The sequence below is a fragment of the Cariama cristata genome, unplaced genomic scaffold, assembly GCF_000690535.1.
Source record: "Cariama cristata isolate BGI_N322 unplaced genomic scaffold, ASM69053v1 scaffold1327, whole genome shotgun sequence".
Lineage (NCBI taxonomy): Eukaryota > Metazoa > Chordata > Aves > Cariamiformes > Cariamidae > Cariama > Cariama cristata.
The window spans coordinates 177688-203979 of record NW_009628166.1 but is presented as its reverse complement, the minus strand read 5'-3'; the positions used below and the strand labels follow the sequence as shown (position 1 = coordinate 203979).

The 26292-nt window shown below is 36.2% G+C and overlaps 1 protein-coding gene across 1 annotated transcript; it reads left to right on the top strand.

Moving 5' to 3' along the window:
* Positions 1–7021: 7021 nt before the first annotated feature.
* ETNK1 (ethanolamine kinase 1) lies at positions 7022–23937 on the top strand. Its single transcript, XM_009704674.1, has 8 exons — positions 7022–7040; positions 8758–9022; positions 9834–9974; positions 11197–11339; positions 17956–18039; positions 19748–19908; positions 22532–22605; positions 23406–23937. Exons 1-8 carry the CDS (start codon positions 7022–7024, stop codon positions 23476–23478), a joined length of 960 nt encoding a protein of 319 aa, XP_009702976.1. The 3' UTR covers positions 23479–23937.
* Positions 23938–26292: the final 2355 nt, after the last annotated feature.

Here is a 26292-nt window from a genome sequence, read left to right as displayed (position 1 = left end):
CCTCCTTCTGAAAAGCTCACTGCTTGCTAAATTCAGAAATTGGCTGCTGTGAACATGAGAAATGTTTTTTAAATTTCTTATATTTCATAAACAAAAATACTCTTCAAAACTCAATCAGACCCTGTTTTGAGTTACTAAGCAGCTTGAATTGTGACAGTGGACTTCCCAGTTTTTATATTCTGGACAATTCTTTATTGCTGAAATATAAGAACTGTTTTTACTGTCTTAAAGATTGTATCACCCTTCCCAATGTAAAAATACAATCACAGTTTGGAATCTGTTGCCTGCCTTAAGAATTTTTTTATTTTTCTTCTTTTATGGAGATTCATTTGTGTTAGTATTTGAAGGAGGATCAGTGTTTGCTTACAGTATGGGAAGGTTAGTTACCACTTCAGTAAGTGCAGATTCAGGATTCTTTTATCCCATGACCTATTCTACATCTTGTAGGTCTGGTCATAATGAAGGATTCATTAGCTTAATATATAATTTCCTCTCTGCAGTGTAATGTTATGATGCAGGAAAAAACATCTATATTTCTTTCCATTCTGAAATAATCTTTAACACTGAGAATGAAGGCTACTTGTTTTTATTGATGAAAAGGCTTAATAGTGTTAATTTATACCATTATTTGGATAGACCAGCATGATATCTTCTGTGCAAAAAAAATCAGCTGCAAAATTATTCAGAGATCTAAAATGATAAAAATTATATGTGAACAAACAGTACTCGACTCCTCCCCTCCTCCCTCCCGAATCCTGCAAGCTCCTATCATCTCCAAATAAGTGTAACTAAGTGTGGTTTCTTCATTCTTTGAAATAATTGGACCTTGCTTGTTTTCTGGTACTGTGTCGTAACATACATGTCTTTGCATTTATCAACACTTTGCATGACTTTACTACTGCACCATTTTATTATTTATAATAATATGCAAAAATTTGTTCTTGTAGCTATGAAATGTAAGCATACAAGACAGAGATATGTTTATAAAGAATTTTACTTTCACCAGCAAAACACCCTCCCCCCTTCTTTTTTTATATACCAAGTTAGCTTTTTGTCCCTGTCTCTTTGCTTTTTCTTCCTGACTTGTACTCAATAGCTTTTCTTCAGGCAGTATTTTCTGGCCGCTGCTCTAATTTTTTTGCTTGTGTCAATCTTGGCATTTTCTTTATAACAAACTATGATTAGGTTCAGATCTCTGAACTAGTTAAAGTATTTCACAGTTTATATAAACAGACCGAGTGTGGGATTTAAAGCATCGAAATAAATGGAAATGGAAGATGTTAATCTCTGGGAAACAAAGTAAACTAACTTTTTATTTTGTATCTCAGTGTAATTATGTTTTTCAAGAGAGATTTTTATTGCTTAGCTGTTTTTAGGACATCATGCTCTTCAGCAGTTATGAAAGTAGTTACCACATAAAGAGAAAGGACTGTGTTCACAGATTAACATCCTGAAGCGCTAGTATCTCTAAATGAAGAAATGATGAGTGAAGGAAAGAATAAGAGAAGTTGGAGTTGCAGAATGGGCTGCATTGCTGATGTGTTGTGGAAAAACTGTAATTTGAGGTGCGCCGTGAACACAATGTCACAGTAAATGGGAAATGTAGGCAGTATTAGATGTCATTTGAGGCTGGGTTGGTTTCTCCATTCTTATTAAGCTTCTGATGAAGCCTGATAATCCCAATCCCGTGGTGTAAAGGGTGGTTTTTGTGGCATCAGTGGGTGGGGCAGTAATTCTGCTTGTGGTAACGTTTTATGTAATTGGTGTGCCACATCACAGTGCATGATGTAATCCAGTTGTGCATGATATAGGTGATTTTGTATTGATAACTCTGGTTCTAATTACAGAGAATCGATATTTGCTTAGGCACAGTCTTGATCTGGCTATATAACGGCGTATAACTTATGCTATGGACTTGTAACATTGGAAAGGAAGGTAGCTATCTAAGATGCTTTGGTTCCTTTTTTTTTTTTCCCCGACTCTTATATGGCCTTTTCATGTCAACATCTTCCAGGGGGAGGAACAGCAAACTTAATTCTTTGAGTTACAATAAAGTCTTAGACTTCTTCTGTTAGCTTAATTTTTTTGATTTATCTGTAACTGTTTTCATCAGTATCACAAAATCTGTAAAAAGATCTAAAACAATCATCACTTTAAAAGTTTTAGCTAGTTACCTGATGTTGACTGTTTTCAAGTAGGAGAATATTCTTCACAAACAAGATGAGAAATATGTAATTTCTCTTTGGGGTTTTCTTTTGGCATAAAAAAAAGCTTTCTCATCTTGTCACACATTTAGATCAGAACCAGTCCTTGCAAGGGATGACGTATCTGTAGTGTTTTATAATAGACTATTGAGTGTAATTTTAAATTGTATTTATATTGAGAATATGGAGGATATGAAACTTCGGTTAAGACCTAAAGGAAAAAAAACCCCAAACAAAAAAAAGCACACACCATGAAACCCCACCTCCTCCCCCCGAGTTCTTCCTTGAAGCTGCAGGATTGATGGTTTGGTAGCCAAGGAAATAAGTGATACCATATAGCATAGGTAGTGGTGGCATTGGTTTCTCCATGCTGCTGTCATGGCAGAGCACCCCAAGAGTTCAGTAGAAAGCTGCTAGTTCAGCCTACAGCCAAACTTCCCATAGAATGGTGCCATTCACTTATTTGACTCCCTGCTAGCCTTGGTACTTTTAACACCAAATGGTCTTGTTCGTGGTCATCTGACCGCCAAAATCACATAGACAGTGGCTTTCACCTGCGGAGTGTAGTGATCTAGAGGATTTGGCTCCAGAACCTGGAGACCTCTAAATGAGGTTTCTTGTAAGCCCTCCTCAATATATGAGAATTTACCTAAGGCCTGCATTTTCCAGTAGTTGTACTTTGTCCTTATTTTATGAATAGCTACAGAACGAAGAAATGGAGAAATAACTAGCCTTGAGAGATTAAGTTCTTGAGAGATGTATATTTGTGGATGTGCCTGTATAGACTATACCTTTCCAGAAAAAGTGAAGTTACATCTTAAAATATGAACTTGAAGTTTTGTGAGCATTAAAGAAGCATATATTAGAAGTATGTTCTTTTCTGGAGATCTTAATGTGTAATCTGGGGTTTTTTTCAGCAGCAGAATCAGGGGAATCCCGACTTATTTATGCTGAAATTTCATATCATAGTTATGTTTCTACAGTGGTACAATACTGCTTTCTATATTTCTCCTCCTATGGATGTACTAACAGCCTAGAAGGAAAAAAATCTGCTTGGTTTTACAGCTCTTCTGTGAGTGATAATTGCTTTCTACTTTGCCCCATGACGCTATTTCTGCCTGTTCATGCTTGTTACATGTGATTGTAATTTTGTTCTCATTCTTCTCATTGTTTTGAACACCTTGAACAGATATAAGCTTTTCTTGAACCACCTGCTTATCAAATGGGAACATACCCATCACATGCCCTTTTCAGAAATCTAATAACCCGATCATTGCTGATAAGAGTGCTTTTAGGGTGAACTCTGTCTCAAAGATGCTTCATATCTTGGTTGAGTTTTCTCTCTTCTTCCTGGACTCACTTGGCCTGTCTTGTTTCTACCACATACTTCTTACTGAGACTGCATTTGAGTAACTCAAACTATTTGTAGCTTTCTCACCTTCGCTCTGCATTTCAGTAAAGAGTTTCTATTTGTTCCCAAGAGCTAGAAAGCCTTGCCTTCAAGCTAGACCTCGTGACTGGATTGTGGGCCAGTATAAATACCATTTCCAGAAATGTTTTCAGAATTTAGTTTTAGCTTTGTGTCACCTCAGCTGAAAGTACTTATTACAGTGTGATAAGTACATATCACAGTAATTAAATTTGTGCAGATTAGAAGAGTACTAGGATCTTGCAGCTGGATTTTTTTGTGTTGCATCATGTTCTTGACTTCCATTGGCTATCTGTATTTTTAGATTTATTTCCAGAATTTTCTACCTACTTTTCATAACATTCTGTAGATTCTTCCACATGGCTTTGAGAGTTCACTGATTATCTTATCCATGTCATCAGAGTCCATTCTGTGTTTATGCTGTTCAACTGATGCTTTTGTTGTAGAACTCCTGTTTTGCTCTGCTATGTCTCAGGTTACATTTCAGGCAAGGCATTCTAAGCTGGTTCTTTAAATGCTACGGTAAAGGCATTTTGAATAAAAGAATAAGGTATTATGTTCTTTTACTGGTAGAAAACATTAGATGCTTTCTTACAATGAAATATGGAAATTGTATACTATGAATGTTATTACAAAAGTAAGCAAACCTTTCTGCGTTTTTAAGAAGCAATAACTAAAATGCACCTGGGTGTAAATAATTACTTATAGCAGCATGTTACAAATAGATGCTAATCAGAAGTAGAGTTCCTAAATTATCAGTTGAGGGAGTCCAATTTCCTTATTGCAGAGTTCTTTTTATTAACACTAATGAGACTTGTTTTAAGGGGATAATGGACCTGTGCAGTATGACAAAAGCTGTACCGTGGCCAGAAGTTTCTGTTTTGGCATAAGCAAGTCAAATTCTTACTGTTTCTTTGCATCCGCACTGCTTAAGGTCTGTTCTTTTTTTTAATAGTGTCACTATTTCTGATAACCTTAAGCCTTGTTTTTTTCATAGTACAATTTTGTATGGTGAGAAAGGCAAGCTTAATCAGAGGGTTGTTTTGGAAGGGGTAGAAGATGGTAGCAAAAGTTCCAGTGATTTGAAATAGGACTGTTGTATGTTGGGAATTATTGCCTATTTTGTTTGCAACCTTTGCCATTCGATAAAGACAATAGACTTCTTTTTCTTCAGAGGGGGTGGAGAATTTTATATTTAGTAGTTTTGATTCCCCTTAGTTCAACAGAACTTTCACTTTTCTTTCAGCCCTGCAATGACAGAGTAAGAGCTTTTTCTAATGCTACATTTCAGAAGTTTTCATTTAAGTATGGCAGACAAAATACTTTTTAACTTCATGGACAACTCAACACAAATCACTTCTACAAAGTGCTCATTAAAAAGTTTAAAGAGTTAATTCTGATTTTATGCTAAAATGTATGAAAATCAGTACTTTTGCGTTGACTTGCCACATTAGAGTGCTGTGTCCTGTTCTTGGCTCTCCAGCATGAGAAAGATACAGGCTCACTGGAGCAAGTCCAACAAAGGGCCATGCAGATGACTGAGGGACTGGAGCATCTCTCATATGAGGAGAGACTGGGACTGTTTGGCCTGGAAAAAAGAGCGCTTGCAGGGGTCTTTCCAATATATATAAATACCTGATGGGAGGGAATGAAGAAGAGGAAGCCAGACTCTTCTCAGTGCCCTGTGTCAGACAAAAGCAATGGGCACAAAATGAAACACATGCGAAACTCCATCTGAACACAAGAAAACACTTATTTTACTGTGAGGGAGGTCAAGTGCTGGAACAGGTTACCCAGACAGGTTGTAGAGTCTCCAGAATGCCTGAAGATTTCACTGGACACAGTCCTGGGCAACTGGCTCTAGTTGGCCCTGCTTGACCAGGGAGGTTGAACTAGATGATCACAGGAGGTCCCTTCTGATCTAAATAGTTCACTTACAAGGGGTAATGTTATGAATGAACATGTTGCAAAGGTGTAACTTGTGATTTACAAGACATACTTGAAATGCATTTAAGTCCTGCTTGTTCAAATTAGGTGACACTACTCAAGCACATCATCCTTCTCTTGATATAGCATGTGCGTTGTTGCAACAATATGCTTATGTACACAGAGAAAACTTAAAACATCTGTGTAGGTGTCAAGCAGAAGAATAGGATAGCATTAGAGTACAGTTGTATTCTTTTTAATGTGAAAACTAGTATCTGTAAGTATAGTTTTCTTGGTTGCATTGATTAATATTGTAACATTTAGTTGCTACAAAGACATTAATACACGATTCCCTGTTACTTGTCTTCTATTTGGTTTTATTAAAATAATAGCTAGTAATAAAATGTGTCCATAAATTGTAAGGTCTTAATTTTGAATAAGTCAAGGAGGCTTTGTAAGCAGGTTTATTTGAATTTATGGTTACCCCATGTAGATGAAAGGTATATGATTTGCTGAACCTGCTTCTGCAAGATCGAGTGTTTGTAACTTAAAGAAAATGGAGTACCTTTGTATCCTCTGCTATTCTGTATCTTTCCTCAGGAACTTGAGCTATTTCTGGTTACTTGTAATGACAACTAAAGCTTCTGCAGTCCTTTTCTGCATTTATTGATGAGTTTGTTCACCTCATCACATAGGCGTGCTGAGAAGCAAGGCATGATAGCTAAAATGCAGCCTCTCCCACTGTGAAAGTCTTAGCTTTTCCTAAATGGGGAGATTTGACCTCACTTCATAATTTTTTTCTTTAGGAATTAAGAAAATTGCTCCTAGTGCTTGATTTCTTGAAACCCCTGAGATTTGGAAATAAACTGTCACTTGTATTTGAATGATACTACTTTACCTTTCAAAATAAAGGCTACCTTTTGGAGAGGAGAAAAAAAAGGCCAATGTTTCTGAATTTTGTTTTGCTTAAAAACAAAACAAAAAACCAAAACCCACAACAAAAAAAACCCACCCAAACCATCCAAGGTTCTAAGGAATGATGATGACTGTAGAGAAGTTGCCTGTTGTTGACATTTATTTTTAATAAAAGTACTTTTTCTTTAAATGTTAAGGTTTAGTATAAGATCTGAAATGCAACAGACTGCTCCATTTGTCAGTATTTTTGTTCTGGGCCTGACTTAGGGCTTGAGGGAGAAGACATGTGGGAGGATGTGTGAATGGACATCAGTGAATAAGGAATTTGAACTGTTGCCATTGAACACTTAATATTCTAATTCTGATAAATACATTTAATTTTTCAGCTGATTTTCTGACTTCTGTTCTAATTAGGGATTAAAAAAAAAGAAAATCTATCCAGAGTCTTCATGTTGCCTTTAAATGAAAGTTGCTTGCAGCTTCAAGGACCCTTAAAAAAGTTCTAAGAAAGGCAATCAGACTATATCTCCGTTTGTCTCTTGTGCATATGCCAGAAGAGTTAACTAAATGAGAGTTAATGATGATAAAGAAAGGTGTTAAGTTAAACTTGTGGGATGTCCACGCAAGGGAAAATTGTGTATGTCTAACTGTGTATGTTAACCTACTTGGAGCTACTTCTTGCAAAGTCCTGAAAGGAGGTTTTGTGCTTTGTGGGAGGGTTTATTCTTTTTTAAATAAGTTTTAATTGGGATTTTGGGGGCAACAAAGTGGGAGAAGAGACATGACTGTAAACACACACGCAAAAAATCATACTTGAATATAAATTCAGGTTCTGTGAGAATCTTGACTTTCAATTGTTTACTACTTATGTTTAAGACTGCAGGAGACTGTTCAGTAGTTACGAAAACATTGGCAGTGTTGCTTGTGACCTGAGAATGGTAATAGCTTAGCATTCAGTCACTTACCTATCAACTAGAGTTAATATGGGTAGTGCTCATCTAGCAAGTTGCTAAGCATTGAGTCTGAGTTGACAGAGTGAGAGTTTGAAAGCACTGAACATCTGTTTTCTGAGCTGTAAAACCGTCCTGGACTGTAGGAGGAGATAAGAACTGCTGTGTTACCCTTGCAGGCTGAGTGGGATTTCAAATGCTTGACTACATGCAGCTGGGTGCGTGCAGCCTGTAACTCAGGATCTAGTCTGCTTGTCAGGTAGCATCTGCAAGAGTCTATAATGACTATTTTAGACTTAATCATCAAATGTGAAAGAAGCAGCAGTAGCTAAGGAGTGTGTGTGTGGGGTGTTTCATCCGTGCCTGCCCCCCCCCTCCCCCCCCTTCCATAGCTGGGAACTTGTAATATCAATATCATTATTTGAAAGGCAGGGAGTAGGTTGTCATTAGATGTAAACATAATGCTCAAATAATACTTATTTCTGTAGAGAGTTACTTGCTTCATCTTCAGTGTGTTTGGGCATCAGTGATGAGAGTGGTCAAAGTCTAGTAAATTGCAGGGCTTTAAAAATTGCATTTATATGCATCTTAATGGTAAGGACTCAAAATGCCTTTTTAATCTTTTACATGGTGTGTACCAGTTATGAAGTAAAATGGGAGGATAATGGGTCTTGTCAGAAGCTTTTGAACTTGGAATGATACTTGAGGCTGAAGGCTAGGGTCTTGAATTTTAAGTACTGTCTCAAACTTGTAGAGGAGCCAAAGTGGCTTAGGAATTGTTCTCAATCAGTAAAACCTCAAGGCTAGTGGGAAGATGATAACCACTGAACTTGAACTGTTTCTGGCCTGAATTTTTGCTTTTTAAAAGGAGTAGTTTAGAACGCCAGGAGTATCTTTTACTAGTTTTGCACTGATTAGCAAATGCTGGAATTCTGAAGTGCATCAAAATTGGTTTGTTCTTGTGCTGACTGTATTCATGACTGTTTCCACACTGGTTTAGGATTGCTGCCTTGTTGAGGCTTTGATCTCAGGCGTTTTAATCCATCAGTTTCAGAGTAGTTATGTGGAAACTCATTTTACAATATTGAGCTTTCAGTTATTGCCTCTGACGTGTAGTATTTCTGTAGTTCACTGTAGCATGTTTTCACATTTTCCTCTTTTTTTTTAATGTGTTAATGATAAAAATAATTGCAGTTTTCTTCGTGATTTTCCTGTATCCTAAAGATTTCTTTTGTTAATGCTCAATCTAGTAAACATTTGTGTTTTGTGAACTAAAGAATAACCTTGCATTTTTTTCCTGCAGATCTGGGTTACTTATGCATTGTTTTTATTTTTCAGCTGTTCACTGATGGAATCACCAATAAATTAATTGGCTGCTACGTGGGTGACATAACAGATGATGTCGTTCTGGTTAGGATCTATGGAAATAAGACCGAGCTCTTAGTAGATCGAGATGAGGAAGTGAAGAGTTTCCGCGTGTTGCAGGCCCATGGCTGCGCACCTCAACTATACTGTACTTTCAATAACGGCCTGTGCTATGAGTTCATGCAGGGAGAAGCACTGGATCCAGAGCATGTATGCAATCCAGATATTTTCAGGTAAGCTTTTTCTTTGTTATTATTATTCCATTATTCAAGTTCTATGATGCATTTATGGTGTTCTGTCAGGCCCAAAGGATCTCGAGCTTAGTTTATGAGCAGGCAGAAAAGAAATATTTCTTTAAGCCTGCACTAAGTTGATGTTCACACTCTTGACAGCTCACTGTCCTCTGTCTTAGTTATCATGGTATTTCAGTGCTGAACAAATGATCCTTGCTGCCTTCCCAGAAGACTATATACTCATTAGAGAGCTGCTTGTTGTGAGTATCGAACACTTACATGTTACCATTAGGGAGATCATTTAACATGGTGGAGTTGTAGGGGGCTGGACTTGATTAAAGCAAGTACTCCTAGCTCTGTTTCTAATGCAGTCCTTTTGTGAATAGTTTCAAGATAGTCTTCCATTGAGACATAATTTTTTTAAACTATTAGGAGTGAACAGGAAGCGTTGATGTCTTAAGATTTTAATGTATGCATTGAAATGTATTTGCCTGACAACACTGGCTAATTTGAGTCAACTCTTCTAAAGATAAGCAAGTTTGAGTAGACTGTAAATTCAGGTGAAGTATGCATGCTTTAACTGAACTCCAATCCTTCCTGCCTCCCCTTCTTCAAGTAGTGCTGCTAGTGACCTTGAAGGATGCTACGTTATAGCTGTTCTGCTCTTGTTTAAACCCTCTCTGGATTCCCTTGCTGCATTTTTTACAATTTTTCTGTTAAATATATTGTAGTTGTCTTGTCGCTAGGCAAAATATGATGAAGGCTGTCAGATATACGTTAGGTGTAACAATAATTTAAACTTTATTTTTAGACTCATTGCCAGACAGCTTGCTAAAATCCATACTATTCATGCACACAATGGATGGATCCCTAAGTCTAATTTGTGGCTGAAGATGGGGAAATACTTCTCTCTCATACCCACAGAATTTGCAGATGAGGAAGTAAATAAAAGGTAGGCATTTCATTATGTGCTTTGCTGACTTCCCATTCCTTCTGATTGAGGGGTAGAAGAATATTTGAAAAAATAACGTTATGTGGTAATGCAAACCTAAATTTGTAGAATTTTGAGTTTTGTCATGCTCTTGTATACTGAAGTAGCTGTGTATATGTCAAATATAAGAAGAGTCTTTTAATTCATTTGGTGTATTGTGTGTGTATATACATAGCTCTTGGTTTGATTGGACACTTAAATTATGGTAGTTTAGTCTTTTAAAAAGAACCAAGGTCAAGTCACATACTAATTCAGGTAGCTGTCTCAACAGTTTTTGAGAACCGTCACTCTCAAACTGACACCTATGTTCTCGGGTGAATACTAAAAGCGTGTTTCCTGGGGTTGCAGGAGTACTGCTTGCTCCTTCTAACCTGCACCTCTTAGCTGTCTTGTATTTGTTCAGCTTTATAAATTTGTCCAAAATTGGGTGACATAAAAGTTAAGTTAATGAAAGGCTGTTTGGGGTGATGTGTTCAAACTTTTAAGCTAAAACTGCTATTTGGAAGTGTTTGTACAATATCATCAAACTTCGTATCACTCAGGAAGCAGTTTCCAGCTTAAAAACATTCTTCATGAAACTTCTTTGAAATCACTGGTGCTAACTACCCTTCTTGCTGCATTGTAATTAAAGAAGGCTCTAGCAAAGTTGAATTATTTTCTTTTACAACATAAAATTCTTAAAGCTGGGAACTTGAGTAGTTCATTGAAAAGCTAGAAGATAAAATGGCTACTTAAGCATATTTACTGTGACTAGAACTAAAAATGTTTCATTTCCTCTGTATAGATGCTTATAGTACTTAGTACTTACTGTTGTGTATTCTTCTTGAAGGAAGTATGTAATGTGAACAAAAGCAGGAATTTCATTCACTTGTAACCCTTTTAATCTTTACTCCTTTAAAAATGTGTAGGATTGTATTCAAGTTCTTCTCCTCATTCTTGGACTACTGTCATGTTTACAGCACAGATAATCTTCAGAGAATTGGTTTTTTGGGAGGACAGAGGGAGATAATTGTCGTAATTTGACTGCTGTTATGCCAGGGGAAAGATTGCTCTGGTTTGGGAGGAGGTCTATTGACTTATTTGCAATAAGAATCTAGAGGAAACTAAGTTATTTCATTACGAACACTTGGTATGAAATACACAGTACTAAATATTAACTCTCAAACTTTCTACACCTGAAAAGGTTTTTAAGTGACATTCCGAGTTCTCAAGTTCTTCAGGAAGAGATGGCATGGATGAAGGAAAGACTGTCGAATTTAGGATCACCAGTGGTACTCTGTCACAATGACCTGTTGTGTAAGAATATTATTTACAACAAGAAACGAGGTAGGTATTGAACTAAACAGTAAGTAGTGAGTGGCTTTGTTTGCTGTAATTGCATTTGCTGCATCAGTGGTGTCATTTTACTGACTTGTTCAAGTGAACTCCGTTTGAGCTTTTAAGACCCAATGTAATGGTAGTGATATCTGTGCAAATACTAAGTTGGTTAATTAGCTAATTCTCATCTGTATGTTACTGTACAGAGGAGGAATGTTGGTGTTCCTTGCTTTTCTTTAATGAATTAATGAATTTGTTAATCCCTAGCCTGCCTGTATGACTAGGCTTCAAAGTATGTAATTGTTCATGTTGATTCTATTCTAGTTGTATAAAGCTTTTAGGAAGGCAAAAAAAAAATAATTATACAAGCATAGAAAATAACCTGAAGACACTGTCCCCTATAATATGTGTATTGTTCTGGTTTGTGATTATGGGAAGACACTTTCATAATGAAGTATCTTAGTGATACTTAATACTACGTTCAGTGACTCTATTTTCTGCATGAGGTACATAGGCATTTTATAGATTTCTTTTGTAAATACATGCTTTATTTAAACAGTTGTAGGCAGTACATGTCTTAGCAAAGATGAATTACTTTGTTTTTATTATAATACATTTAACTCGTAATTCATGTTATTAAAGAATACCTTTATTAAAATTTATAAATCTTCCTTATAAACCCACAGTTTCTTTTACTTCTCGATTTCAGTGGTTTGAGGTTCAGTTACTAAGTGAATCAAACAGGAGATTAAAACAAATAAAAAAGGCGAACTTGTGACACTTAAATGATCATTGTGCAGTAAAAATGCACAATTTTCCTGCCATTTCAAATATCTGAGCTCAGCTGAGTGCAACAAATTAATCAGATTAGGTCAAGATTTTATTTTGAAGTGAGGATGACATATTCCTTCTAGTAGCTTCATATTTGTGACAGTTTGATAAGATTGTTGGTATGCAAGCCAAAACTGTGTGAAGTAAATGACTGAATGGAACTGAAGTCTTCTCCATCAGTCATCGTTGGTCTTTGACCTCTTAAGTTTATGTGCCCTAAGTTCTAGATAAAAACTAATAAAAATGTGCTGGAGTTGGTTCTAGTGTGAAAACTGGCTGTATATGTATAACCAATGTCTGCATCAGATATGCACTGAATGAATGTGAATTGAGAAAATAAAGTCTTTGGTGGTTTGTATACAAGTTTCCCTCTGAGTAATACCACTTTTGAAGGGAATTGCTAGTACTTCTAGTTATATGGGTATATACATATATATACACACACCTGTACAACACTGTTAACATAAATTTTAAATTCTAAGAATTCAATACCAAACTTCAGTTGTTTTACTTAATTTCAATGGTGGGTTATAGTTCTACTTAAAAAGACGAGGAGGGAAGAAAAAAGCATGGAAGGTATGCAAAAAAATCAGTTTGTGGTTACACACATTGGAGTTGTGATATTGTACTACCAAAAATAAATCTAATTTTACTGTGTGGGTTTTCTCAGTGCTGGAACTATCTTGAGTTTTAGCATTCCAGAGCAGACCCATTGAGATAAAAGTAATTTTTGTGGTCACTTTTCATAGTAGAACCATGCTGCAAAAAGAATCTGAGGAATTCCTTTAAAAGGTTCACTATCATGGTCAATAAGCTTAAAGTTCCTACTTTAAAAACGAATGCTATATGCTTTTCTTTTGTAAACAGAATGGAGGAAAAAACAATGCCAGCAGTGCATCACTTATGAGCAATCCTACAATAACGAGTGTGTGAGTGCTTAGTGTTTGGGGACAGGGTGGGGAGGAGGGAGGTGTGTGTAAAGTACTTTGTCTTCAAGCTAGCTGTAAACAGCTGGGGGGAAAAAAGACTTGGAAATATGAAATATATTTATTATACTTATGTTTGAATGTTGCACATGTACTGTGTTGTAAAACTTCTGCAATCTGGGTACAGCAGGTACCATTTTCATAGTAATCGAACCTCAATGCCATCTGTAGAAAGAATATTTCTCGTTTGAAAGCTGTTTTTTGTAATATACTTTTTACAGAGCAAAAAATAACAATCTGTTATTACAATGAGGAACATGATTTAGAAGGGGAAGCTCAGCTTTAACTGTAAATAAATGTGTATTGCTGGAATTCTGTTTAGCAGAGCAAAAGCTTTTATTGGTATACAAATAATTTCGCAAGAGCACAAAGTAGAATCTTTGAAGATGTGCTTCATTAGGAATGACGTCAAACTGTATGAAGGTAGTTTAACAACTTTGATGTTGTAATCTTACTAAATTTACTCTTCCATCTAGAAAGGCTTCTGTCTATCAAAAAGACCTTGGAGATCCTAAACTGGAATTAAGAGAGAATTGGTCTTCTAGATGAACTCTTTTTCCTTTTCTCAGTAAAGTTTGAGCAAAGTTGGTAGTGTTTATCTGGCTTTTCAGAAGCTGGCACAAACAAAATAACTAATTTATTGGTTTTAGCAACACTGTATTTATGTTGTTTGTGAATGCTTAATTTGCACATTTACTAGACACGGAGTGGGTGGGTGTATGTGTTTAAGCTACAGACTATCAACAAGTACTAGGACTCCTGTCCAATGCAGTTAGAATGATTATGACTTGTCCCAGTCCTTTGCTTTAGACTTGTCCTCTAAATTAAATTCACGTTAAGTTTTCAGACTTGAAAGAAAAATCATGGTTGTGCCACATAGAAGAATTGGTCTCCTGTCTTTAAATTTTATTTGAGATTGGAATAGCATGTTGAGTGCTAGCTTCATTTAATGGAGTTTCTCTCATCTGATTTGAATTTGTTCATGCTGTGGCTGAGAGAACTCTTCCCTCTTGCTGTTTTGTTAATGTCCGTTTTCAGTCACTCAGGATATGAACGTTTGGAAGTGTTACTTTACATAACTTATAATTAGTGTCATCTGCTCTTTGAAGGATATAACTTGGAGCTTCATGTTGCTTTTAATTACAATTTGGACATCAAGATAGTCCAAATATACTTGATGCTTGGTACTGCTTATTTATAGACCTTGTGTTCTGATGCTCTTAAAGTCTGATGCTCTTGTGGTTTGTTTTTTGTTTTTTCTTTCCCAGTGTGACCTGGGACTTTCCAAAAATACTTGATGTTTTAAAAGCATTCAAATACTTGCTATTCAATAAGACCAATTATCAGTATTCTTTTGTCTGTATCTATATGTGCTCTTTTTGAATGTATTAAAATCATCTGCCAGGAAGCTAAACGTGTAGGTAGATGGCTAGTTTTGTTCTGTTTATTCCCTCTGCCTACCCAATGTTTTCTATGATCTTTGGTAGGAGTCTGTGGGTGCTCAGTGCTTCTGAAGACTGAGGTATGTTTAAGGCTTCTGGTTTTGATCTAAAAACCTATTTTGTTTTGCAAAGCTATATTGGGTATTAATAGCTAAAATTATCTTTGGGTGTATGACCCGTTTGTGAATTTTCAAGTATGTTCATAGCATAGATCATTGTCTTTACTGAAGCTGTCTTCTAGGGCCTCAGTGGCTCACCTGATGAGCAGGATGGGACGGAACTCAGGATACATCATTCTGCTGTGGTAACTACAGCTAGGACTTGCACATTGAAAGTGCTTCCCTTATTAAACCATTAAAAGTGAAAAGCAGTGAGAAAGAGAGGTGTCATCACCTTTCAGTTCCCTAAGGAGATCTAGCAGATGCTCTGTTGGCTACTACTTGATCTATTTAAAAAAAAAAATCTATTTCTGGTGTATGGAACACAACATATATTCCATTTTGTATCTTTATGTGGGTTTTGTAGATACATTGCATGTTGTCTACATTAGGAGACCCCTGGAAGACAGGAATGTGTTTCAACTGGAAATATGCAATACTCTTGATGTTCATGTTGATAACAGTAGCTTCTCCAGAGAGATGATAGAGCTTAGTTTTGAATCATGCCTCACATCAATAAAATACAAATGTGCTTAGGCTTGTTGGTGTACTTGCCCCCAGTGATGTCAGTGGGATGTACAAATTCTTTGTGCTTATTAGAAATCTCAAAACAAAAGCTAGCCGCTTAACTACTAATGTAAGCCATATCTTTTAGAAGTGGCTTTCCCATATGAACTGCAGTAAATCTTAAAAGTAACTTCTAATACTATGGATACTTAAACAATTAATGCAAAGTTTCTTCTGCTTCTTCTAAAACAAGGTAGCTGGGACATATATCCGTTATGCATTTGTGAAGTGGCAAACTTAAAGTTTTCTACTTTCTTTCAGTTTCACAGAAAGAACTGTGCATCTTTATTTTGAGCCTTCATGCAAAAATTAAATTTAAGGTTGAGTTCCACAGTAGCATGAGTCTGAAAAAGATCAGTAAAAATGCAGGACTTTTTCACTTTGAACTTTTGTCTTATCAAATGTAAGTTTGCCAAACTTTCTTAATCTGCTACAGATTGGGTATGCCATTTTTGCTGCCTTGTGGTGCCATGCACCGTGCTGCTTGTGCACTGACTGAAGGCTTTTCACGTCACTTGCTCACATGCATTTACCCATAGGAGAGTGCCTAGTAACAGGGTCATGCATATCTTGTTAGATTCAATTTCTTATTGTATGTAATATTATTTATATCTGGAAGTAAGTTTTAAATGTTAGCTGTACTTAAAAATGCATAAGAGCACATAGATGAAACTTCAGGATGAAATTTACACATGAAAAATCTAAAGTATTTCTTGTGTTGGTGTTTTGCAAGCAGACTTTTACCTGCTGTGTTTATATTTTATGTGAGGAAGGAAGAAAAAACCTAAATACAAGCAATATTAAATGTTTGGGGGGCAGGGGGGGTTCAGGAGATCAGTTGTGTAGCAGGATATTAACCAGGGTTGGGCTGTGCATTTTGACTGGCTTGTAACTTACAGGTGTTTCTTTTCAAAAGTAGTACTAAAGAACCAGTGGGAAGCGCAAGTGTATGAATCTGCCAGTCATGCAGTGGCAGAAATTAATCTGTGACAGTATTACAAGATCTTGGCTGCAGCTGCTGTAAAATTTCTTGTCCCTTCAGAGTTCTAGAGAACCTCAGTCTTCCATTGCCAAGAAGATTTTCCTGGGAGGAGCTTGCCACTTTGCAGGCCATTTTCATGTTGGTTTGTTAGAGCCTAAAAGGTTTAACCTCATAACCTTGGTAAGCAATCCTCTCTTTCTGTGAAAGTAAGGGTAGACTCTGACTTGGAGGATTGTAACTAAATGATTTTGTTTGTATTATAAGTATATTTGGATTATGAGTTCCATTATAACTTATATAACATTGTATTATAACTTTCATTATAAGTACTTAGACAAGTTTATCCATCTGGAAAGCATTAATGTGTTATTATTTTGAATATGGTAAAGATGAACTGCATAGGAAGGACAACTTCTAACAAAGTTGTTCTGTGACAATCTGGTCAGGACATCTTTCTGGCAAAACTATTGTATTTGATATGTTTGATACCCATAAATCTTAAGGAGGCAGTATATTAGACACTTAAAATCATTAGTCTAGGAAATGCATAATGTTCCATTGACATTACTCTTAATTTTTTATTTTGAGCTGGAGTTCTGATAGTTAGCATTAGTATCTGTAAGACGTTTTAACTCATGCTAAGAAGATTGTTCATTGTAATAGAAGGAATATGTTTTTGAGTAAATATGCAGCTAGTCATCAAAAGAATGGATATAGAGAGGGAGAAGGGTGCAACTGTGAAAATGACCAATTTCAGCATAGCAGTGGGAAATGTAAGGTTTTACATTTTAATGTTCTAATGCAAACAGCTCTTAAGTTAACCCATTTCCTCATTTTCTGTTGTTTTTAGTAATTTTGCTGTTTTCCCTTAAAATACAAGAGTTCTGGTTTTACCTAATCCATCTTGTTAATCTTTTGACTGTTTGACGTGGTGTAGACATTGCTGAGGAGCTTCAATGCTGAAGTATTTTCCTCAGCTTCATTATAGGTAGACCTAATTTGGAAACATTTGGGGCTGTGTTGTGTTTGCTGCTTTATCAGTCCTTGTTTACATAACACTGCAAAGTTTCATAGTTTCGAGGACTTGAGGATTGTCTAATGGTTCCTTGAGACTAGTTTAAGCCAGCTAAAAAAAGCAACAATTAAGAATAGTCTGTCTTTGTGGTTGGAGGAAGCAGGAAATATCGGCATGTTAAAGGAAATACCAACATGTTGCAACGTTAGTCCACTGTGGTTGCACACTTGTGTGAGAATAAACAAGACTGTTCTTTTTTTAAGTCGGGGAAAAATTGATCTGCTATTTCTACATAAAGTTTAAATAAAGGATCCTCTACTGTATTTCTGATTTTGAAGGTAAGGGATGCCCTCATGTGGAAGAAGTTGAAATTGAAATTCTGCTATTCAGAGTTTAAAAATAGGGAATTGTAAGCTCTAAGTAACTATTTAAGAGCTTTCTTCAATGAATATTCAAGGAAATTTCATATCATAAAAATCACAGCCTTACCCTGGAATGTCTGAATGCACACAACAGGGCACAAGTAAGACAGGTGTGTGGTTTTGTTCTGGTTTTCCCCCAAAACTTCAAAGGAGATCAAAGGGTTAGGGCTGTGACTTCCTTTGATGTGGACTCTGATGTTGCTGCTGTTGTGTCTCACATAGGTGATGTGCAGTTCATAGACTATGAGTACTCTGGATACAACTACCTGGCTTATGACATTGGAAATCACTTCAATGAATTTGCAGGTAAAAATTGGATTTCTGAGGTAAAGGTAAACTGTTTTAAAAAAACCCCCTCATTCTTTCACATTCTCTCTCTCTCTCTGTCTGTATATCTAGATACATGCATATAGCTGTTCATTTGATTGTATCAAAATGTGTTGATGTGTCATCTTGCAGGACAGTTATGCCCGCCCTTTGCAGCTCTGCTAACCCAGAAATGGGAATGTCATGTCCCAGGTTTCGGTAGAGTTAGATAAATACAGAACTCACAGCTTTCACAGTATCCTTCTGTGAAAAGACACAGCAGAGATGGCCCACTGTAATAAAATACAACGGATGTATCTTTTACAGCATAGGTATATGTTGAGAATATGCTCTGTGGTTGCACAGTTCCAAATAGCAGGCTTATGTGGTTTTTTGAAGTACTTGCCCTTGAGTTCATGTCCTAAAATGAGAAGTAAAGGCTAAGACTGTGTGATAGAAAAAAGGTGGATTTTAGGAATAAAGTGTTGGTAGATTCATTCATTAACTAGTTCAAATTTTTTTTAGTGAATGCCCATTCCATTTACTCCATAAGAGACAAATAGCCTTGAGTGTATGCTGTGTTATTTCAGAGGATGTGGCAACAGGAAAAGCCTACATAATTATTAGCACAGATGGAAAGCACAGTGTGGTGAAAAGAGGAGCCTTAATCTACCAGTTGTTATTTCACAACCTGAATGTTAAGTGTAGATAACTGGAAAAAAAATTCAGTGTATAAGTAGTAATTTAAGTTGTATAAGTTGTAATTTAAGTATTTGGAAAGCAAGTTACATTATTTACAAAATATATTTGAGAGCTTTTGATTTTTCATCTGGGACTTCTCAGAGTCTGACTACATCTTTAAGGAGCTAAGTACAGAAGACTAAACACATAAATACACTTTTTTTTTGCCTATGAAGAACAGTTGTGCTTCACCTTTACTGGTCTTTATCCATTCAGTAAAAATCTGATTTATTTTTTTTAAAGCTAGATTTGAGTGGATGTAACACAGGAAAGAATTTAGGTGCTAGGGGATTGCACTGTTCTTAAAATAAGACTTAAAGGAGAATTCCCAAACCCTCTGGGAATGATAGCTAGTGGGAGTGAACTGTGATCTGGGTTTGAGACTCCTGGCAGACTCCATATGACCTGTGACTAAGCATCTCCATTATAGGAAGAAAAATAGGACAAAAGCAGTGGTTATGGAGATAAGGCTTCTAATTCTACAAATACCTGGTGGTGGAGAGGGGTAGACTTCTAATAAATTTTTTATTTAATACGAGCTTAGTTGGTGACAGTGTATATGCATCTGGATTCAGCCGTGGATATTGTTACGTACAAGTCCCATTTCCTATGAAATGTGCAATATTTGATATGTTTGGGATGATTTTTGTTTCATAATGCAAATACTTTTTCTTGAGGCTTCTCAAAGACAAACTTGTTGAATCTCAGAATACAAGTAGAGTATGTATGTGGCTGAAAACATATATGGTGCAAATCTTCCTCTATGTTGAACGCTTTGATTCATGTGTGAGAAATTCTTGCCAACATGTCACGGATAAAGTCAGGTCAAGCAAAACCACTGATGTTTATCCACATCAATTTGCGCGTGTGTGTTGGGGACGGGGAGGGGTGAAGTAGTCCGGTAATGTGGTTCTAATGGTCTTTTTAGACAGCATAAGGTTCTAATAGGTATTTTTTCTTTTTCTAGGAGTAAATGAGGTGGACTACAGCCTTTATCCTAACAGAAAATTACAGGAACAATGGCTGAGATCTTACCTTGAGGCCTACAAAGAATATAAAGGATTTGGCACAGACGTCAGTGAAAAAGAAGTTGAAGTTCTATATGTCCAAGTCAATCAGTTTGCACTGGTAAGTCACAAATACTTGATTAGGATATATTAAATGCTATAGAGAAGCCTGCTACTCTATGGACAGGTGTAATTGTCAGTTTCTTACTCAGAGTGCTGTGGCATGTAAAGAAAAACTTCCTTAGCCTGTTCTATGGAAACTTTGTGCCACGTTCTGTGTTAAAAATTCTCTGTAGAATATTCTTAAAGAAAGACGATAGTGAGCATTCAGAAAATGAGGAGATGAGCTTTTAGTGAGTATTTCTATTGGTCTGGCAAATTCCTGGGCTGGCTGGAGTTTATGGTGAGCCTGTGTTGAACTTGTAATGCTAAGAAGACAGAAGAGCAAGGTAGTGCTTCATAAAGACCTATAAATCTTCTGACTTTAAAAACCTTTTTAAAATAAGATGATAAAATAAATGAGAAGATAAAGTTTTGTTAGAGTAAAACTAGGATACTTTGATTTTATTGTTTTTTTTTAAATCCATGCCCCCTGCCCAGATAATTAAGTTGCTCTAAAATCTTTCAGTATTACTGTAGCTCTCTCCTTGTGTGCAGTGTCTTGACAAGCAGAGAGTTGCTTTCAGATTTGGGTTTGGTCACCTTGGTGGTTTAAATTGTAGCAAAGTGCACATGTAGTCTCCTGTGGTTCCTGGGAAGTTCTGCCTTTCTGTAGAGCATGAGGGCTGACTGTGCAAGTCTGCTCCCTGCTCCTCCTGTATCTTGTGCTTTATAAGCTGTCTCATGTCTGTCAGTCTGTCTTTTGCAGGCTTTGAATGTAAAAGCTTCACTCCCTTGTTCTCTCCCTTTGAAAGGATGGAGCGTGTTCAATTTTGATCTGTCTTTGTCCTTGATCTGACCTTGTTCTTCAGGGGAAAAAACACATCAAATATAATTCATGGAGGTAGAATAAGAAGTCAAATAGATACAACATTGAGTCTTTGAATGTCCCAATTATGTATACTGTTAGAAGCAGTTTGAAGATGTATTTTTTTTTTTTTCCCCAAGCTTTATCTCTGTGTGATTTCTGAAGATACTTTACAGGTTCACATTATTTTTCTTATGTTTTACCACTAGCCCTGATCTTGTTTTGCCTAGAGGATGTGACAGGAAATGTTACAGCAAAAGTACCTTTTACTCAATAGCTAGATAACTTTATTTTGCATTCTCCTGAAATATAACATGCCACACTAGTCATAGGAAGACTAAGGCTAAGAAGCCAGTTTGGCCTTATTTCAGTCCTTTTTCTGACTAATCCGAGCACACCTCTGTTACTGTAATACCTTCAGTTTTCTGGCAAAAGCTAATGACTGCAGTGAGGAAATACAGTTCACATTCTTGGAAGATGTTTATTTAAAAAAGCCCTTAAAAATACCAGCTTGTTTGAAGGTACTCTTTTAAAATCTCTATTATCAACTGTCACTGTTAAATTCAGCTGTCCCATTCATTTAGGAAAGTTAGATCTGCAAGTAAGTTGTCTGGTGGTCCATTTTAAAAAATATAGCGTTGTCTTGTCAGTTTTAAACTATGGTCATAGTAATGTTTAAGAGGATAAAGTTCTGTTTGAAGTACATCTCAAGACCTGCCTATAGACCACACAAGATGCAGAAGTACTGCCAGACACTCTTGTGTCAATTAATGTGGGAAGCTTTGTTAAGAGAAAATATGAACAAAGTTAATGGATGCCTGTGTAAAATGCCAAACTGCTCACTAATTGGCGAAATTATCTAAACTAGAGGTAAAAGGAAGATTCACGTGTATATGCAGTAGTTGCCATTTTAAGGTGTTTTCAGGTGTGTGTGCATGCATGTGTCTGCTATGCTTCTGGTGAAACGTAACATGCAAGCTTCAGGAAGCAATTTAGTTAATTGCTGTAAGCAGTTATATACTGAACAGAAGTCTGAAGTATATCACTTGTAACCTGGGTGGTCCAGAAATGTCTTCCACAAGGAGACTATCAAGCTCATGACTATTACATGTATTTGTTCATTCGAAGTACTCTAACAATCGTATCATTAATGTAATCCATAGTTTCAATCTGAAACTGAATGTAGGCCTCCAGACTACTTAACTGGACTCGTAATGGAAGCAAGTTTGGGACGGATGAGAAATTTGTGTAAATGCTGATGAATTAGAGGTTCTCTTGCATAGCTATAGATCATATCTCTTTGTCCAAGTCAGTAGTGAAAATGAGTTGTTACAGTGACCAAAGGGTTGTAATCAAAGATTCAAAAGGAATTGCGTATTTGCACTAGTTGAATACATGTAGAATAATATATATTTAATTAGCACCAGTAGAAATGATAGTCATATTCCTGTGCATTTTTTGACATAGTGTATGTAGCTGTACAACAGTCTACTTAATGTTGCATTTATGAAATAGGTCATCTATTATTTTTCTTGAAAATGACACATGGAGAATCTGGAGGCCAATGGATTTACTCCTCTGCCATTCATTAATTCTATAATACTGATTTACCAATCTCTTTGTAAAGAGGTATCAAATAACTTTATAAAAAGATAGGGTTTTAAGAGTTCTCTTGTAGATAAGTTTTTGTTGTAGTGTGAGAATATGTTTACATGTTGGATTTTATATAAATGTTCTGTAAATCTTGATCTTCACTAATAAATTTTATTTCTTTCAGGCTTCCCACTTCTTTTGGGGATTGTGGGCTCTAATTCAAGCCAAATATTCCACCATTGACTTTGATTTTCTAGGGTAAGTGTGCTTGCTACATACAGAATACGTGAGACTGGAAGGGACCTGTAGGACCATCTAATCTTTTTTAAAGTGTCTTCATAAAGGCAATGAATATTAAGTTCTGTTTCCTGAGATACTGGCCAATGGTGTGTGTTTTGGGTAGATGTATGTCTTTGGCTTTTTTTTTTTAAATGATCTTTCATGGCAACAAGCAGAGGAATTCATCTCTCCATTGGGGACTAGGTGAGGTGATAAAATTAATCATTTAGCTTTGTAAAAGATCCCACTTTAGAAGTTTTTGCACTGACTAAGCCAGTTTACTAGTCTTAGTTATGTCATTTTGTAAATGAGGCAAATGTGAATTTGTGACAAATTCTTCTCAAGTAGAAGTACTTATTAGTAACCACTAGATGGCACAAAAAGCCAAGTTAAAGCACAGGAGATAGAACCTCAAAACTTGTCACTTTTGGATGAAATGTCATTCTTGCAATGGTCAAGATCAGATTTCTCTGGAATTGTAGTTGTCAGTTGTTGGGCAGTCTCTTAAGAACTATTAAACACAAGAACACCACCTTTGATAATCCTGGAACAGCATCTGTTTTGCAAACTGTAGCAAGCTGGGAGTCAGGGGTGGTGGTAGGGAAGTACCATAGTATGGTTGCCCTGTTCTTAATTTTTTCCTTTGGCAGCTGCTAAGGGTCAATGCTGGAAACAGGGTACTGGGATAGGTGGACTTTGACTAGTCCTACCTAGCATGGCTATTTTCATGTAAGGAGCTATCTGCTCTTAACTTCAAATCTCTCTCTCCTTTTGAATAGGTATGCGATTGTTCGGTTTAACCAGTACTTCAAAATGAAGCTGGAGGTCATGACATTAACTCTTCCTGAGTAATGAAGAGGAAGAAACTTACCACATGGATAGACAACCCCTGAATCTTTTCTGAGAACAGATACTGGAAAAAAAGCTAAACATTTGTTGAAGTTCTGTAATGCTCACTTGGTGGTTCTTGCTTTATAAATAATGCCTCTGAACAGTCCTTCAATGTTAAATTTAATATGAAGAGCATACGTACTGCTGTTGATATAAAATGGATTAGGAACTTGCTAAATCTATAAAAAGTTGTAGAAATGGCAATTTAATCCTTCTTTGTAATTTAACATATGTTGTATGTGAATTATTTATTATAAGTTTAACATGATTCCATTGCTGCTTTCATCAGTTTTTGTAAAAGTTGGGTGCAGACAGTGAAGTTGTTCCAAAGGATTTGTTTAACAACTTGTTTTATTGAGGTTGCATTAACTTATATTAAAGAAAACATGCTCAGAGAGTATTAACCTTTTAGATGTATACAAGCAAAATGAGTGATGAGAGACTTGTGAGATCACCAGTGAGGTGTAACTAGGGAAAAAGGTTAAGATTATCTTTATATTTTAAAAAAAGAAAAAGGTAGCTTTCCATATGATGGTACTTTCATGTAAGAATCAGCCAGCTTGCTGAAATGATAAATAACGTTTTGATTTTTCCTTCTTGACGTGTTAAGCTGTGGAAATGTGAGGCCGTAAGATTCTTTAAGGATATGTACCATCACACTGTTAGATGGACGATGTACCATCTCTGACTTCTGTGGGAAAGCCACGTTTAATAAGTGTGCTTTTAAAGCGAAAGACCACTATTTCAAATCTATATTCCTCTTTGAAACTTGATTCTAAATTTGAACACTATTCTGGTGTCTATATTTGATGTGCTTTAGCAGTATCTAGTGGAATGGACTATTGAACTGAAGATTAGTGAACAGAGATCCTGTTGCACTGGGGAGCAAGACCCTTAAGTTTACAGTTCGTGTATTGTTGACATCTTTCTGCTTTGTCATTTTCTAACCTTGGATTCTAGTCTTAAATGCTTGGTCCTGTAGTTGCAGATTCTGGTATGTCTGGTTTTTTTAGTGGGGTTTTTTGTTTGTGTTTTTTTGTCTGTAGCAGCAAATTGCTTCTCAAAGTCTCCAGTTTGAAGGATGATATGGAAAAGTATATGACTTGAACAATGGGGCTTTGATCATCACACACATTTTCTTATTTCTTAAAGCTATTATACCAAGAATGGTCTGGATTACAAAATGTGAATTGAAAAGAAAATGTTTACTTAACAAAACAATGTATAAATTTGCATGGAAGAGAGGCTTTAAATCTGAAAGGGGGTGGGAAAGGAAGAAACCCACAACAGAAAAATAAAACCTGACAGTGCAGTGTGGAGTTGGGCAGGCATGTACTTAACTCTGATTATACTCTGAAAAACTTTGCACTTTGGTCACATAAGTGCCCACATGTACAAAGTCTGTGTGTGTGCATATACACATGCAAACACAAACTTACCTGAAGAGTAAATATTATGGGGAGTCTGTTGTACAGACTCCAGCAAAGATATTTGTTCAAAATTGCTTTATGGCACACTGCTGTGTGTGTATATGTGTATACATGTGTACACACATATATATATACACATGTGCTTTACAAAAGCTTAGATTGCTTCAGGACAAAGAAAATTGGTGTGAATGAAAAATTTTCACCTTGAAAGACCATTTTGAATGGCATTCTGTTATTTTACAAAAGCCAGGTTTGAGATTTTTTTTTTTCTTCTTAACTTGCTTATATTCATCTCTGAATGTTTCCAATTTTTTTTATTTCCTTCAGTCAAAACCTTAAAAGTCCTAACACAAATGGGAGAACTGTGTTTTTTTTTTTTTTTTTGTAACTTGAAATGAGGTAACCATTTTAGTTAACGTTTGTTAGCTGGAGGCTACTATAACGGACACATTTTCTTGGTAGTTAAATAGAAACAAATAGCTAAAACAGACATTTATAGTTGTAGCAGTTATCAAGGATGTTGCTAGAGCTCACGAAAGCACTGAAGACTTTAATTTTCTGTACTTTCTCCCTGTTGACATTATTGATATATGTTGAATAATACCCTTCTGTCTTGGTAGTCCCTTTCAGTTCAGCAAGATCTGCTTGGAAGTAAGATTGATTAAGATTTTTGAACTCTTACTACTATTTTCTTCAAGTGGTGGCTTTATTTCTGGCAGTGTTGCTTTGTATTTGTGAAATATTTGAAAAAGGCTGTGAAGTTCACTTGCTCTTGGGAAATCCAACACTTGACAGATCCTGACTTTCCCAACAGTTGGCAAAACACATTCCCTTTTCAGGTACCAGTACTATTTAAGTTTGGAGTTAGCGTAATTTTTTTTCCAGTAGTATTTTTGTTTGTATAGCTCAAGTAGCAATAACTGTAGGGGTGGAAGCTTGCTTCTGCAGAACCAAAGCTCTTCATGAGTGCAGCTCAATCTCATCCTTGTGAAGTTCCACTGAATCCTGTAAAAGCACTTTGAAGCAGATAGTAAATACTGCAGGCTTTTCCTGAGCCACTTCGAAGAAGCACAAGGATTATCGCAGGTTACAGTGGTTGACTTTGCAGTACTGGTAGAGGCTTTCATTTTGCATGTTGAAATTAATTTTACACACTTAAATGCTGCTTTGCATCAGCTTTCTTTCAAACAAGTGCAGATTAAAACAATTCCTGATAAGTTCTGAGGAAATACTGTAAAATGTTTTTCCAAAATGAAATGCCAGTTACCTTGAGCCTTGTTCCACATCCGTTTGAGCCAGTAGCACTCGGATATTCTCAGTTGCTAAGGAATATCTACAGATGTGT

What these genes read in the sequence shown, in the direction of transcription:
- ETNK1 (XM_009704674.1), top strand. An exon ending in TGCAATCCAGATATTTTCAG is followed by an intron (nt 9,023 to 9,833) that starts GTAAGCTTTTTC and finishes CTTTATTTTTAG; the next exon opens with ACTCATTGCCAGACAGCTTG. An exon ending in GATGAGGAAGTAAATAAAAG is followed by an intron (nt 9,975 to 11,196) that starts GTAGGCATTTCA and finishes ACACCTGAAAAG; the next exon opens with GTTTTTAAGTGACATTCCGA.